A 17,195-nucleotide genomic window follows, 5' to 3' on the forward strand; every position below is an offset into this window, starting at 1 on the left:
AAAGACGATGGTCTGACAGAACACCCCATTAATATCAAAATTTCAGCTGCCCAAATTGATTTTTCGATGATCTGGCGATTTTTTGAAAACTCAACATTTACCTATCTATTTTCTGCGATTCATATTTTTTTCATTTCATTTTTTTAAAACAAATATAATAGGCACCTACCTACAGTTAGTGAAAAATTATGGAAATCAGTTCTAAAATGTAGCATTTCTCCTAAATGTGTGAAAATTAATTTGGGAACCTATTTCTGAAAATTGAATTTTAGCTTATTCTCGATAAGTACCTATATATTTTATAAGTTGATCTACATTTGGATCGATTTCCATGTGGTCATCATCTCCAGTTAGTTTTTTTTTTGTTTTTTTTTTCATCAGAATATTTTATAAGGAAAAAATTCATAAAATCAAATGTTTTCTGTTCGTAGGGGAATTCTTTGGGGATTAAACGCTCTGAAAATTTTAATAATTGTTATTTTGTTAAAGTGTAATTAGGAAGGACTGACTATGGGGGATTTTATGATAAATCATGCCTTGGGGGAGTTCCAATAAATATTCCTTAGGAAAGTAATATTTACTAGGACCTGTCTAGCGCAGAGAAGAGGCTTTCAATCTTTCTTAGTTCAATTAAAACACTAATTCTGAATCTACCTATGAAATGATTGAAACACAGTAGACAAACCATTTTACTCCTATATTCGATGTAATTGAATAAAATGACTTAGCATAATTATACCAAATAATCTTAACTAGGTTAATATTATTCTGTGTTGACATGGAAAGCGGATGATGTAAAACTATCTCAGGAATAAACCTGGCTTGTAATTAATTAGCGAATGGTATTACTTAATTATAAAAGTGCGGTGCAGCAATTACAACTACTTTATGATTAATAGGATTGTGAAGGAAAGTGGGTAAGATTTAGGATACATCTCTTACCTCAACACTGTAGGGTAAGGTTGCCTAAATCGTACCACTGCTTGGTTTTTAGGACCTAGAGAGCCATATTTTCATTCTTTTTGACAGATTTTTTTTTTAAATTGTAGCTTGAAACCTTGTCTATCAAATGACATATCAATAGAGTAATTTATTCTTCAAGGAGAGGAGCTATTTCAGTTTCCGCGAAGGTCTTCAAGTGGTACGATTTGGGAAACTAGTCTCCTAAATTGTACCACCAGCTCGCCAAGTTGTACTACCCAGTCATTTTAGTGGTATTTCAAAGGAATTAGATGAAATGAGGTAAAAAAAATTCAAGAAAAAGCATTGGGTTTTCATTTGTATCCATTCTAACCGAACGCATTTATTTTGATTTGTAAAGTGAAAAAAATACTACTAGTCCAGGAAAAATAACATTCCATTGGGAAAAGTGAGGTAGAAAGCTGAATTTTGGTATACAGGTCCATTTTTTGGTGCTGAACACGAATCCGATGAGTCCCCGGTCGTCCCCGGTGAGCTTTCTCCCCTGTTGTGGATCTAAGCCCCCCAAAACCAGTTTTTTGCAATTTTCTCCCCCGCATTGCATTTTAGCGAAAAATGAGGTTAGACACAAGAATCTACGTCAAATTTCCGATGTAGTGACATATCAACTTTTCTTCTACCCTCAAGGGGGTTGGAACCACAACCATTCAAAAAAAGGGGGGTTCCCTGAAAAATACAAAACGTCTATAGGCGCCTAAGAGGGGTGAAATGGTCCCCGACAGCGTTCGAGTTGATATTAGCATGAAAAGTGGGTACCATAGAGAAACCTCCGCGCAAAAAATTTTAGATCCACACCCCCTCCCCTTTTTGCGGAACCCTCCTTTTTTGAAATTTCAGTATCACTTTCCTCAGCCCCATTTCAACCGATTTTGAAAATTTTTCTGGAGGTTATGTATATGCTTGATAGGTAACCCCAAAAAATTTTCAACCCCCTCCCCTCATATTTACCCCCCAAAATAGCGTTTTTTTCATTTTTTTAGACCTGTTAACAATCAAGATTGCGAGGTAAAATTTTGTAAACACGTTTTTTGGATGTATTTTTGGCCCCCAAACATCATATACTATATTAGAAATTTTTTCTTTGGTGCGCCGTGGTAAAAACTTGAAATAATGTATCGTAGGGGGGTGGGGGGGGGGTGAAATGGCAATTTTGAAAAAAACAACTATCAATGAGTAGGGTATCGTTTTCATATGATTCGATACCGCTGAGCACGAATATGACCTCAGATTTTTTGCTACACTCACCTACCCCTCTCCAGAGCCCCTCAGCCCCCTCAATTTTCACGATTTTCGAAATATAGTCATTTTGATGATGTTGGTGTCGTTTTCATATGATTCGACACCGCTGAGCACGAATATGACCTCCGATTTTTTGCTACACTCACCTACCCCTCTCCAGAGCCCCTCAGCCCCCTCAATTTTCACGATTTTCGAAATAAAGTTATTTTGGTGATGTTGGTTTCATTGCTATGGGAAAATTACATAAGTTCATTGTTATTGTACATAAAATTTCTCGTAGAATGAGCTACAGTACATGGCTCCCCCTCGAGGGGGGTGGACCCTTCAATTTTTTTCCACGCAGAAAACGTAACAATCTGTATGTGTACTGGACTGTATAGGTATGCGGAGCATATGTGGCATAATAATTATTCAAGATAACTGTAACTTGAGTATGTATGAGTATGTATTTTATAATTCAATGACTACCTACATAAAAAATCACAAGAAAAAAATATGGTAACGAAATACTTATAAAAAAAAGTAAAGAATGATAATTTGTGATTCACTTAATCGTCATCATCACTAATGTCATCATCTGTGGTATAACTTTCGTCGCTGGAATAGTTGTAATCGTCATTTTCTTTCGAAAATCGTGAAAAATGAGGGGGCTGAGGGACTCTGGAGAGGGGTAGGTGATTGTAGCAGAAAATCTGAGGTCATATTCGTGCTCAGCGGTATCGAATCATATGAAAACGACACCAACATCATCAAAATAACTATATTTCGGAAATCGTGAAAATTGAGGGGGCTGAGGGGCTCTGGAGAGGGGTAGATGAGTGTAGCAAAAAATCGGAGGTCGTATATTCGTGCTCAGCGGTGTCGAATCATATGAAAACGACACCAACATCATCAAAATGACTATATTTCGAAAATCGTGAAAATTGAGGGGGCTGAGGGGCTCTGGAGAGGGGTAGGTGAGTGTAGCAAAAAATCTGAGGTCATATTCGTGCTCAGCGGTATCGAATCATATGAAAACGATACCCTACTCATTGATAGTTGTTTTTTTCAAAATTGCCATTTCACCCCCCCACCCCCCTACGATACATTATTTCAAGTTTTTACCACGGCGCACCAAAGAAAAAATTTCTAATATAGTATATGATGTTTGGGGGCCAAAAATACATCCAAAAAACGTGTTTACAAAATTTTACCTCGCAATCTTGATTGTTAACAGGTCTAAAAAAATGAAAAAAACGCTATTTTGGGGGGTAAATATGAGGGGAGGGGGTTGAAAATTTTTTGGGGTTACCTATCAAGCATATACATAACCTCCAGAAAAATTTTCAAAATCGGTTGAAATGGGGCTGAGGAAAGTGATACTGAAATTTCAAAAAAGGAGGGTTCCGCAAAAAGGGGAGGGGGTGTGGATCTAAAATTTTTTGCGCGGAGGTTTCTCTATGGTACCCACTTTTCATGCTAATATCAACTCGAACGCTGTCGGGGACCATTTCACCCCTCTTAGGCGCCTATAGACGTTTTGTATTTTTCAGGGAACCCCCCTTTTTTGAATGGTTGTGGTTCCAACCCCCTTGAGGGTAGAAGAAAAGTTGATATGTCACTAGATCGGAAATTTGACGTAGATTCTTGTGTCTAACCTCATTTTTCGCTAAAATGCAATGCGGGGGAGAAAATTGCAAAAAACTGGTTTTGGGGGGCTTAGATCCACAATAGGGGAGAAAGCTCACCAGGGACGACCGGGGACTCATCGGATTCGTGTTCAGCACCAAAAAATGGACCTGTATACCAAAATTCAGCTTTCTACCTCACTTTTCCCAATGACCCTTTTTTGTTTGTCTTAAAGCTTTTTATTCAGTTTTCTTGTAGTTTTTATCTGGTACAATTTAGGGAACTCATTGCATGTAATGCAAATGTAATGGTACGATTTAGGAAACCTCAATGTGGTACGATTTGGGCAACTTTGGCATTTTTTGAATAACTGGCAGCACTGTCATAAAATATACTTGTAACTGACATCTGTGCGCGATGAAATAAGCATAAATATGTGTTTCATGTGATCCATTGAAAAAAATCCCACTTGATTAATCCTATCAGGGCTCCAACGCCTCACATACATCGAAAAAAAATAGATCACAACCACATATTTTCTTTAAATTGTGATAAGTTACCCAAACATTAGTCAACTGGCTGATTATTTTTTTATAGTAGGTGGCAACACTGACACATTTCACTTAGTACCCCAAAAAATTATAGGAGGGCTACTTCTATGAAAAGTAGCAGGTGGTAAGATTTAGGGAGTGGTATGATTTTGGCAACCTTACCCTACACGTTCCCTCCTCATCAGGTGCTACTAATACTAAGCACGTTGGAGGGTATTGGTTAAAAGTTCACATTATTATGGGTCAAGCCCCTATGATCCGAATATCAAATAGGGGTTCTTCCAAAACACCACAAATAAATCGACATAATGTTATTTGCGTTGAGAAACACTAATTAACCACGCAATGGGTAACATTATAAAATAGGGAGAGTGGAACTGGGCCACTCCAGCCTTGTGTAGTATCAACTCCTTGACATTAGAACAGGCGAGCTCGAGGTACCTGAACCAAATGATTTCATGAGGTTCACGATCACAGCTTGGAACCTCGGATAGAGAATATATTTGTACACGTAACCTTCAGTCCCCACTATGGAGTAAGTTCAAAAATCTTTGCTGCGAGAACTTTACATTATAAACCACCTATAGCAGTTGGGCCATATCTCACCCTTACAATTTCACAATTTTTTGGGCTCATTGACATCGCACTTAAACCCAAAAACAAAAAAAAAGCAAATCCTGAAGAATAATTTTGACTGTACAATTCTTCGTCGTCGTCGTAGTCGCGCTCCTTTACAGGAGATAGCGTATATGTCCATCTATGTTAGCTGGTATCTAGTGTATCTAATCGTTTCTTTCAGGGTCTTGCAGGGAGATTTGGCCGGTGAGTTTGTTGTTAACAGTTCTGATCATTTCCTCCCTCTCGTCAATCTTCCTTGGATTTTCCCCTGTACCGCTAGCATGAAAATACCGTTTTCTCATATTTTATGAGCTAAATACTTTAGCTTTCTGTTTTTGATATACCCACACCTTGTTCGTGTGTGTCATTCCCAGCGAAGATCATTTCATAATTTTCATCTACCCAGTATCTACCATTTCCAGTCCATCGGGTCTCGCTTATTCCTAACACGTCGATTTGCAATCTCCTGGCTTCTTTAATTACACTAATTTTTTAATGTTGAAAATATTATTCATTTCAAATTTTCTAAAAAATTAGAAAATTAGAAATAAATAATAAGTATTTTCAACATTAAAAAATTGAACTTAGCGCCTTAAAGTTAGCATCATTATAGTGCTTCATCAGAATCACAAGATTCTTATATATTTGCCAAAAAATTGTCTCAAGCAATATTTTTGGTTTTCCGAAATTTCACAACCATGAAAATTCAAAAATGACAAGTTTTTGAGCGAAAATATCTAAAGTTTTAGCGAGAAAAATGAAGAGCTCCAAAATTTTAGAACATATAATTTTCCATCACGAGAGCGATTAGTTTTTTCCAAGAGGCTTGTTATTGAGATGTACATTATTCGAGCAAAATTTGGAATTTTCAACTTGAATCGATGTGCGAGATGAAAAATTTGAACTCTTTATTTTTTTCTATTCTCGAGTAAATCCAAAGCCCTCACAAAAAAATAAAGCCCAACAAGATTTTAAAACATGGGATTTCCTGCCAGTTGAGAATTTTATTTGGTTTTGTATTTGTCAGTGGTTTTCGATTTTTAGTTGTACCTACGAAGTTATATCATCAGTAGGTAATCAATATACTATTGAAACATATGCGTATTCCATACTGTATAGGTATATTTTTCAAGCAAGCCAAATAATTGAACTAGAACATGAGACAACGACGACAATTTATTTCCTTCAGAAAACATCTGCCTACAATTGTTTTTACGATTTTTCCATCACCATCGATCCCCATCTTCAAAATTCATTTCGATATGATCTAATGTGACATTTTTGCTTATCACACAGTCTTGAAAAAACGGATTCAAAACAAGTCGTGAAACCATGACGATGAACGCGAATCGTAAATTCGCGTTGCTCTTCATACTCCTTCAATTTCCAAAAATGGAATTTCTATCCCTGGACCTCCCTTCAGACGCAACTGGTAAGTGTTGAATTTTAGCTCAATTGTCGATTCATCATTTTTCAAGTTCTTTATTATTTTTAATGCCCCCTTTTTTCAGCCGGATACGAACCTCTTTATGTTATCGATAAATACGACTGGTTCTCTGCAGCCAGCATGGTAACTTTCGACAAAACACTCAAAAAGTTGATTGTTTTTGATCCGAAAAAAGAAAATATGATCCAGTCGGCGTGCCCTAAAAAAGACGGCGATGGTATAATTTTGGAAACCATTGATAAACCAGTCTCATCGAGGATTTCACCAGGGCTAACAATATGCGACCAGCCTGTTGAACCATATATCGAAAAATTCCCTGAATCTGATCACTATTCTATTGGATTTTTGGTAAACTCTTTTTTTTTTCAAATCAAAACTCACGAGCTTTGAAAATGCTGCTTGTTGATTTACATTTTTTACCTCTTTCACTGGCACAGATTTATAAAAAAGGTGCCAATTACCAGTATGTAAATCTAAACAAAACCCTTCCACCAGTGAGTTCTCGAGTTCAATAGTTCAAAAATTACAAGTACCCTTATTCGAACTGCTCAAATTTTTCTATTCTGATTCATTTGCAGACTCGAAATTCTATCATTTTAATAGTAATGAATTTCAACCAAACGAACGCACGCCCTGATTACGTTTGGCATCGGATAGATTCTGGCGAATGGATTCAAATTGACTCGACCGAATCAACAAATGACCTGCAGTATGAAAGCAATGACGATATATACGGCTTCTTTATTGAAAAGTTGTACTTTGAGGTAAGTAAACTACACCTCATTGGTCAATAGTCTACAAGGACTGACTCAAAAAATCAAATTATCATCATCATCGAATCATTTCGTTCAGTATTTTTTATTCCAAGTGAGAATTTATTTTTTGGCAGGACAACCTAAAGGACAATTTCGTTTCAACGTTCAACAAGCAGCTGCCCTGTCCATTGCTTAAAATCCAACTAGCTCCAGCTGAGGACTTTTTCTTCGATAACTATAAAAAAATGTCTAGAATTAATATAAACACTGTGCCAATTTGGGAAAACGTCCTACCTCAATGGAGATCTCTAGAGACATTCACTAGAAAGGTGGCTCGAGTACGTATACCCTCAGATCTATCCACAAATAGGTACCTATAATTATATGGATCAACAATTCAGCCATTTCATCCACGAATTTCTATTTTCAGGTACTCGATAAACTACACATCATCACTGGTACCTACGACAACCTATTACTTCACGATGCTAAAAACAAAGCAACCAAACCGTTTTATTTGGCACCCGGTGAGCAAAAGCTACCAGTGCCCAAGTACTTTTGGAAAGCAGTTATGTCATATTTTGGATCATACGTAAATCAGACAAAAAGTTACGGAATCCTTTTCATCATGCTGAATGATCCTTATATTGACGTTCGGAAACGTCGTAAACAGAAACCTATCTGCAAGAATATCATCAAAGGGACTGGATGGGAATTTTACACCGAGCCAAATGCAACACCAATGAGTAAAATATACGCTTGTTTGTTAACCAGAAAAAATATGGAAATTTTAGGAGGACCTATGCTACCGATATCAGAATATCAAATGTTTAATTTGCATAGCACCATCAAGTCGTATTTTTACGAATGGACTGAAGAGAGAAAAATTGGAGGGATTAATGTAATAAGAAAATTGCAAGCTGAGGGGCTTCTTCGAGAGGATAGATTGAAATAGAATCAAATTGCTAACACGCATTTGTTTTTTTACAATTTTTTAAATTCGAGATATCATTTCTAATTGTAGACTACCTAGGTATTTAGGTAGAAGTACCTACTCAATAAATTCTATTTCTTAAGAACCGAAAAATAAACAAATACGAATGAATTGTGGTGTGTTACGATTATTTAATGTAATTAATTTTGGACATGAGGTTGTCAGCTTCATTTCTGAGCTAGTATCAAAATTTGGTAGGTAGGAAAATAGATATCATAAGGAGAAATTATACACAGGCAAGTAGGATCAATTTTAGTAGGAAATTAGAATACCTATAAAAAACCCTAACACGCTACATAAGCTTCTCAATAATAGCAAAATTCATTCTCGAATAAGAATCTAAAAATTCTTCTCCTTAAAATAATTTAGAGCAAAGCCAAGAAGGAGATGAGATAGAAGATCTCATCTACTGTTCACAAAATCAAATATTCAAACTCGGAACAGAAAAATGAATTTATCTCAGACAAACCAATTTATTTTGGTAATTTGAAGATATGTAAAAGGTAAAATCTCATATGTCGAGATCAGGGCTGTTAAATTACCGTAATTTATTCACTGGTAAAATACGGTAAAATACAGTATTTTACAGTATTTATGGTATTTTACTAATTTGGATATGAAGAGTAGGGAAGAAGAATATATGCTCCAAAAAACTGAAAATATGCGCATATTTTATGCGCTAATTTTGTCGAAAATATGCCAAAAAATTCCCTAAAAAGTCAAAATATGCCAAAATATTCCCATCATTTTCTGCACAATATGGGTATCATTTTACAGGGAAAAACAAACTGAATTCAATGGTAACCTCGATAATTTGATTAAGTGAAAATTCAAGGAGGTATTTGCAAGGAAAGGATAAAAAATTCAAAGTTTTATAAGAAAAAAATAAAAATTTGTGTTCAAAAAATTTTGTTTTCAAAAAGTTTTGTTTTCAAAAAATTACAAAAAAAGCAAATTTCGAAGATTTTTGAAAATATTCCCTAAAAATAGGGAAAAACTGAGAAAATTGGCTAAATATGCTGAGATATGCGCTAAAACAGGTGAAAATATGCTAAATTGACCATTTTTAGTCAAAATATGCTAAAATATGCAAAATAACATTGGCTCAATCGACTTGAAATCTCTTGATTCGCAAAGATCTGTTTGATATTCCCTACCTAATGGCACAGAAAAAAATATGCTAAAGAATATGTTCTTCTTCCCTAATGAAGAGTTATTGTTTGTAGGTTGACTTCGAAGTTATGAACTTCTGACCTACCTCTGAAGTAAATTTTCATTTGTTATTAAAGATTACAGAAAATTTTCCATGGACTTTTTTGAAAATTTATGGGGAAAATTTTTGGTAACTTTCAAATCATGAATTTCCATGGAAATTTGGAAATTTATGAAGGAAAGATGGAAAAAAGTGTTGATTTGACTTTTTGGTAAATTATGGTAAAATACAGTAATAAACTTTTGGTAAAATACCGTAAAATACGGTAAAATACCGCCGTAATTTACCAACATAAATTACCTTACAGCCCTGGTCGAGATACATCAAGAAACTTGGGAAAAAATAAATTTGATTCATAATTGAACCATTTCAATTTAAAAAGCAAATACAGTACACTCTCGATAACTCAAAACTCTTTAACTCGAAAACCTCTATTAGCCGAATCAACCTCCATTCCCCTTGAAATCTCCGTAACACTCAATGTTAACTTTACTTGGATAAGTCGAAATTGACTATACAAACCAGTCGTAACTCGAAGCTAAAATTTTGCCTAAAATAGCGAGAAAGCCTCTATAACTCGTACGTTGTCTGGTGTTTACCTCTATAACTCGAATATTTTTCCACTCTTACTGCTATCTTTCATGCACTTGAATAACTCAGTTGTAACTCCAAGCTAAACTTCTGCCAAAAATAGTGAGAAAGCCTCTATAAGTTGTACGTTGTCTGGCATTTACCTCTATAACTCGAATATTTCAATTCATACTTCTATCTTTTATGCACTTACATATCTCTTAAGTCATTCATTTCGTAAGACCTCTATAACTCGAACACTCTCAAAATCTTACCTGCATAACTCAAAACTGATTATCTCGAAAACCTCTATAAGCCGAATGAATGACCATTCCCCTTGGATTTCGAGTTATCGAGAGTGTACTGTAAAGAGCTATTGTTGAGTCCTATTTGACTATATCATACTATACAAAATATACATTAAAACCATATAATCATAGTATATCTTACGGGATGTTTGTTTGCTCACCTACTTGGGCCATGGCAGAGCCATGCCTACACCAGCACCCTCGGTGCAGCAACTTAGGCCTCCATAGTTAGCCTTATGAGCACTTTGAATAATATTTTAAAATCACAAACTTGGAACACAATTAAAATTCTCGATTCAAATCATAATAGTTTAATTCTTCTCATAACATCATATCAAAAAACATAATAAAAAATAGAAAAATTTGAACATGTAAAAAGTACACGTCTTTCTCAAAACGCGGTCAAAATACAAGTTATCGAGAGCATAGAAGTTTATTTCAAACACTACATATTTTTCTCTTTACCTCCTCCACTTATCTCATCCAAAGAGAATAACCTCATATCAGTAAAATATGAAATTACGAGGTAATACGCAATTTACTACAGAATTTCAGTTTTTTTAAGTACGTCAAAACGTTGAGGAAACAGCGAATGTTTGAAACTTTCGATTAGGAAATTGCAGGACAAAATTATGTTTGCGAACTCTTCAACATATGTATATTGGAAAAATGATGTGTATTTGGCCAAGTCGATCACCAACAAGCGTCAATTGCGAGCATATGTTCCAAAGTTGAAATATTATGAACCGATTTCATGGCGTTTTTTTGTGAAACTATAACTTTCACAAAGTCGCTGGAGGCTTCAAAACGACTTGAAGCCTTCAGCAGTCAACTTGGAGTACTAAAATTAAGCTGCAGAGTGGATTTTGGCTTTCCGATTTTATTTGAGGAAATTTTGGGGAAATTTCAAGTTTCAAAAATTTACTCAAGTCTCCAGAACTTCTCAAAATGGTTCGAAACCATCTCCAATTAGTTTGTAGGGTTGACAATTGGGTATACCTATCTCAAATTTCAGCTTTTTAGCTCAATTTGGTTAAATTTTTATTTTTATTCGTATTTCTGCCCCAATAATTTTTCAAAAATTCGCCAAAAATCGGAAAATGTTTTTTCGCATTTGAAATTTTATCTGCTGATATATTTTTGAATGTTCTTTCGATTTAGCGTTGTCTTGTTCGAAAATGTTTGTGTGCGTTTGAATCCCCCTTCCCAGAAAGAGGATCGATTGAGAAATACAAATCATCAACAAAACAGCATGTTGCATTTTTCAGCACATTATTTCACTCTCTGAAGGGAATAATTCGAGGTGTCCTCCTCCGATTTAAATGAGACGACAGTTTTTGGAAAGATGATTGTCTGACAGAACACTCCATTATAGCAAAATTTCAGCTGCCCAAATTAATTCTTCGATTATCTGGAGATTTTCTAAAAATTCAAAATTGACTATTTTTTGCGATTCGTGTGTTTTTTTTTGTTTTTACAAATGTAATAGGTACCTATTTCGTGAAAAATGATGAAAATTAGTTCTAAAAATTGATATCGACCCCCCCCCCCAAAATGAATCTCACCATTGGTTGAAATTCTGTAGCATCCATCCATAGCGATTTTCGATTTTTCCAGAAGGTGTGAAAATCAAGTTGAGTATTTTTCTAAAAATTGAATTTTGGCTTATTCTCGATAAGTAGGTATATTTAATAAGTTGATGTACATTTGGATCGATTTCCAGGTAGTCATCTCCAGTTATTTTTTTTTTTAAATCAGAATATTTTATAAGGAAAAAATTCATAAAATCAAATGTTTTCTGTTCGTAGGGGAATTCTTTAAAATCCAACTAATTGGAACAAGTTTTTGGAAAACAATTTCAAGATCTTGAATTTTAGTAAATTCGAGAGAAGGGCTTTTGGATCATTACGCAGTGCCCAAACATTGAGCACTGAAATTCCATGGCATTGGTACGACCCCGAAGTATCAAGAACTTGAGACAATCTGAGAGGGGACAGGATTAAATGCTCTGAAAATTGTTATTTCACGATTTTTTGGGCTCATTGACATCGCATTGGCTTCTTTAACACCCCCCCCCCCCCCCCCAAAAAAAAGAAAAGCAAATCTCGACGAATAATTTTGACTGTACAATTTTTACGACCAAAAAATTTGGAATGCATAATTTAGAAGCAGTAAGGCCATTTGGAATCTAACAGTGCAGTTTAGAGAGAGGCAGATTTGAAATGTTCAAAAATTTGAAAAAACTCCAAGTTGACTTTTCAGCTCCACCTTGAAATATTCAAAAAAAGGGTTTATTCCAAAATGCTTGACCCATTCCAAGTCTCTCAGATCTATTCAATGTCTACTCTTACCTATAGCTTTCGAAAATTTTCGCGGCAATAAAATGTTAGAAAACGTAGGAAGTAGGTACCTACCTAATGATTTTCAAAATTTTGAAAAAAAATACTCCAACACGCAGTTTTTTGCCATAAAACATCAACTTCATTGACGTCTTAAGCTCGTCACATGCCCCCCTACATTTTACTGCCGTTTATTTACTTATTCAGCAAAACAACTGTTCAAACGGATTACATCATTTTTGATTTTACTGCCATTTCAAACACTGTTGGGTGATTTCATACGCGAAAAAGATTCCAAGTTGAGCAGATTTTTATTAGAACAGTTCGTATCGTGAGACTGATGATTTAAACGAACAGGTACTAGATATCTATAATGAATCTATCGAGGTTTATTTTTCTTCTTTCCATCTCCATATCACTAATCCTGATCGGAATCGAAGCGACTATCACTGAAGTTTCCAGTTCTAATGCAGTAACAGATGGCAACACGAGTAAGCTTCAAGATTTCGTTTAAATGTTTAGGACTTTAGGTCGAGTCAAATCGATTATGGAGGTCATCCAGGGTCCACGACGCATAATTTTTGGAATTCTACCTCTTCTAATGCCTTCTATTTTCAGACCAATACCAACCACTTTACGTCGTCAGGAAAATAAATAGATACAATTTCGTGGATCAGGCCACTTATGATTTGGTAATGGATCAACAGATTCAGATGCAGTCAAACTCTGAAGCATCGAGTGATAGGGATACACTTCTCGCAGCATGTTCGAAAAAACCAACAGACGATAGACTTCTGGAGATAATGCCCACGGATGAAAAACGAATAGTCGATGGGTATCGTTGCGAAGAACCTGTTGAATTCTTCGTAGCGCCTAGATCTAAAGGGGATTTTGTAAATTATTTAATTGGTTTTATGGTAAAAGACATGGTCATTTGACGTGAACAGCTATCATTAAGGTCGAGAACGACTCACATGATTGGTTAAAAATCCGTATCTCTCTTTCGTAGATTTACGATCATACGAGTGGAATGAGCTCCGCAAACAATATCCTTGTTTCAGGCATACCGACAGTAAATAATATTCGATTTGAATACTTTTAAAAAACTCCGCATCCACGGCTTTGCTGATTTCATAAATTTCATATGTTATTTTTATACTCGTGTTACAGACATATTTTCCAATAAGTTTGATAAAAGTAACGCTCGAAAAAGTATTCGCAAGGTACAGCCGCATCAACACCTGGCACGATATTAAATATGGTAATATGCTTCCATTTAATCAACGCTCGCAAAACCATCAAGAATACGAGACAGGCACGAGTATATTGATTTACGGATACGATATAGATGAAGCATATAAACCAGTAAAATTACAGTTTGAATCGTTTAATTACATGACGTGAGTAATTCGATAAGTTCTTGATTTTAAATTATTTTTATAATTATAAATTGCAGGAAAACCAGTCAAAGTATATCGAAGCATTCTTCGAATCGAAAGAATCGAAGCATAAACTGGCCAAACTGCAACTGGCTCCTGTGGACGATTTTTTCTTTGATGCTTGGAGACGAGCTTCATTGTGTAATATCAACACAATACCAGTCTGGGATACGCTAATTCCAGAATGGCGTCAATTGGAGGAATTTATAAGACGAGTAGCTGAAGTAAGTACCCACTCTCATACAAATGATAAAAAGATTAGGTCTGATCAGATAAGAAAAATGACCATGATCTGATCAGATGTAAACAGATCTAATCTAATTCAATCACAACCTTGATTTGATTAGATTGGTTCCGATAAAATTGGGTAGGGGAAATGTCTGAATCAAATCAGATCTGAACACGTCTAATCTGATCAAAATATTTTGATCTGATCTGATTAGATCTGGAAAAATCCAGTTGGGTGCAGAGAATGCTCAGAACAAATCAGATCTGATCTTAACAAACTGGTGTGATCATAGATCCGGCAAGATCCAGTCATGAGATCGGATTCAGGGAATTTGCGGATCTACATTAAAATCCTTTTGAAATTCCAGCATTTTGTGGATCCAATTTAGTCTCACCAGATCTATGCCTATCAAGTCAGATCAATGTTTGTATCCGATCAGACCTGACAAAATGCAATCTTGTGCCTCAATACATTTTTAAAAATCTATTAGCCTATCTTCTTCTTGTTGTGATTAAAATATAATTTTACGCAGTTTGTCGGCGATTTGCAAATCATCACGGGAGGCGCTCTCCCCCACTCGGTTCCCGATGTCGAATTTTACAATCCTCAACATTCCACAGCTATGCCGATATTTGAAAAAATTTTCAAAGCAATCTCGTTCAATCAGAAACGCAAAGACCACAAATGGATTCGTCAAGGAATATTATTTACCATGGCGAACGATCCGCGAGAAAAGTATGATTCACTGGACGAGTACGCCATTCAAAACGGTTGGAAATATCTAGAAAATGGAAACGTTATACCGAGAATAAGAGCGAAAGTCATGGATCCTGATACAATGAAGGAATTAGATGTTACAATCAGCTACGATTACGAGCCTTTCAATTTAAGTAAGGTGAAGAAATTATCTAAAAATGAAGATGGCGAGGAGATCGAGATCGAAGTTGATGTGCTTCGAAAAATAATGGGCAAATATGGTAACAAGGAAGACTCTCCTCCTGCGACAGTCTCAGAAATTACAGAAGAGTAAATTTCCTCGTGCTTATTCAGTTTTCAATGTACATTCTGCACAAAAAATTTTGCTATAATAATGTTGATAGAGTTAGATTATTCATTCCTATTACTTTACAATAGATACAAAATACAACACTTACGTTCATATTCGTAGTATTCACTTTTCGACTTTGGTTTATTAAAAAAAAAAAAAAAAGGAATATTCATGTGAAAAAGTTCGATCAACTATTAAGGTTATTACCAGAAGGAAAAAAAATCAGTCCTGATCGGATCTGAACAGATCCAATCCAATCAAAACTCTGATCGGATTTGATCAAAATGGTCTTCTGATCTGATCAGATTTAATAAGACCACCTCTAGCACATCATATCAGGAGTAAATAGGTCTAATCTGATCAACACCCTGATTTTGACCTGATCAAAAGGGTCTTCATATCTGATCACATCCAGTCAGACCATCTGTAGTAGATCTGATGAGGTCTAGATGTAATCTGGTCAAAACTCTGATCTGATCAGGTCTCCTTCAGTGAGTCTCGGCAGATCCAATCCGATCAAAACTCTAATCCTACACAATCGAGATGGTCTTCAGATCTGTTTAGACTCAATCAGACCTCCTGCAGTAAATTCGATCTGGTCTGAACAGATCTAAACCAATCAAAACTCTGATCTGATTTTATCACAAGAATCTTCAGATCCGATCTCCGCTGATCTGGTTTAACAGCTGAGTCTGATTTAATTGGAGCAGAGGTAATTCAATGGAAACTATCTGATCAGTTCAAATGGGTCCAAATCTGGTCAGATCTGATCAGGTCTTCTCTGTTAGTCCGAACAGATCCAATCCGATCGAAACGCTGATCTGATCTTATCAAACCAATCGGATCAGATCAAATGGATCTCAAAAACTGTTCAGATCCGATCAGGTCTCCTCTAATTGATTTTACCAGATCTAAATAGATCTAGTAGGATCAAAACTCCAATATGATCAGATCAGATGAGTTTCAGATCAGATCAGATCAGATCAGATCAGATTCGATAAGGTCTCCTTCAGTAGGTCTCTGCAGATCTAATCCGATCAAAACTCTGATTCTACACAATCAATATGGTCGTCAGATCTGTTTAGACCCGATCAGACCTCCTGCAGAAAATTTGATCTGGTCTGAACAGATCTAAACCGATCAAAACTCTGATCTGATTTTATCACAAGAGTCTTCAGATCCGATCTCAGCTGATCTGATTTAACAGCTAAGTCTGATTTAATTGGAACAGAGCTAATTCAATTGAAACTACCGGATCAGTTCAAATGGGTCCAAATCTGGTCAGATCTGATCAGGTCTTCTCTGTCAGTCCGAACAGATCCAATCCGATCAAAATGCCGATCTGATCTTATCAAACCAATCTCAAGGGTTTGTTATGATCCGATCAGACCTCCTCCAGTGAATGTGATCAGGTTTGAGCAGATGTAATCCGATCAAATATCTGATCTGATCAGGTTTCCTCTGGTAGGTCTGATCAGATCTAATCCGAACAATACTCATAGTCAGACCTGATCAGATCAAATGGATCTCAAAAACTGTCCAGATCCGATCAGGTTTCCTCTAATTGATTTTACCAGATCTAAATAGATCTAGTCTGATCAAAACTCCAATATGATCAGATCAGATGAGTTTCAGATCAGATCAGATCAGATCAGATCAGATTCGATCAGGTCTCCTTCAGTAGGTCTCTGCAGATCTAATCCGATCACAACTCTGATCCTACACAATCAAGATGGTCGTCAGATCTGTTTAGACCCGATCTGACCTCCTGCAGAAAATGTGATCTGGTCTGAACAGTGATCTAAACTGATCAAAACTTGATCTGATTTTATCACAAGAGTCTTCAGATCCGATCT

General features: G+C 35.8%; 1 protein-coding gene across 1 annotated transcript; it reads left to right on the forward strand.

The window, feature by feature from the left end:
- Positions 1–12,922: 12,922 nt before the first annotated feature.
- LOC135848718 (uncharacterized) lies at positions 12,923–15,387 on the forward strand. Its single transcript, XM_065368683.1, has 6 exons — positions 12,923–13,114; positions 13,242–13,540; positions 13,633–13,695; positions 13,794–13,988; positions 14,080–14,286; positions 14,824–15,387. The coding sequence occupies exons 1-6, from the start codon at positions 12,997–12,999 to the stop codon at positions 15,319–15,321; spliced, it is 1,380 nt and encodes a 459-aa protein (XP_065224755.1). The 5' UTR covers positions 12,923–12,996; the 3' UTR covers positions 15,322–15,387.
- The last annotated feature ends 1,808 nt before the right edge of the window (positions 15,388–17,195 follow it).

This window comes from Planococcus citri, chromosome 5 (genome assembly GCF_950023065.1).
Source record: "Planococcus citri chromosome 5, ihPlaCitr1.1, whole genome shotgun sequence".
Taxonomy (NCBI): Eukaryota; Metazoa; Arthropoda; class Insecta; order Hemiptera; family Pseudococcidae; genus Planococcus; species Planococcus citri.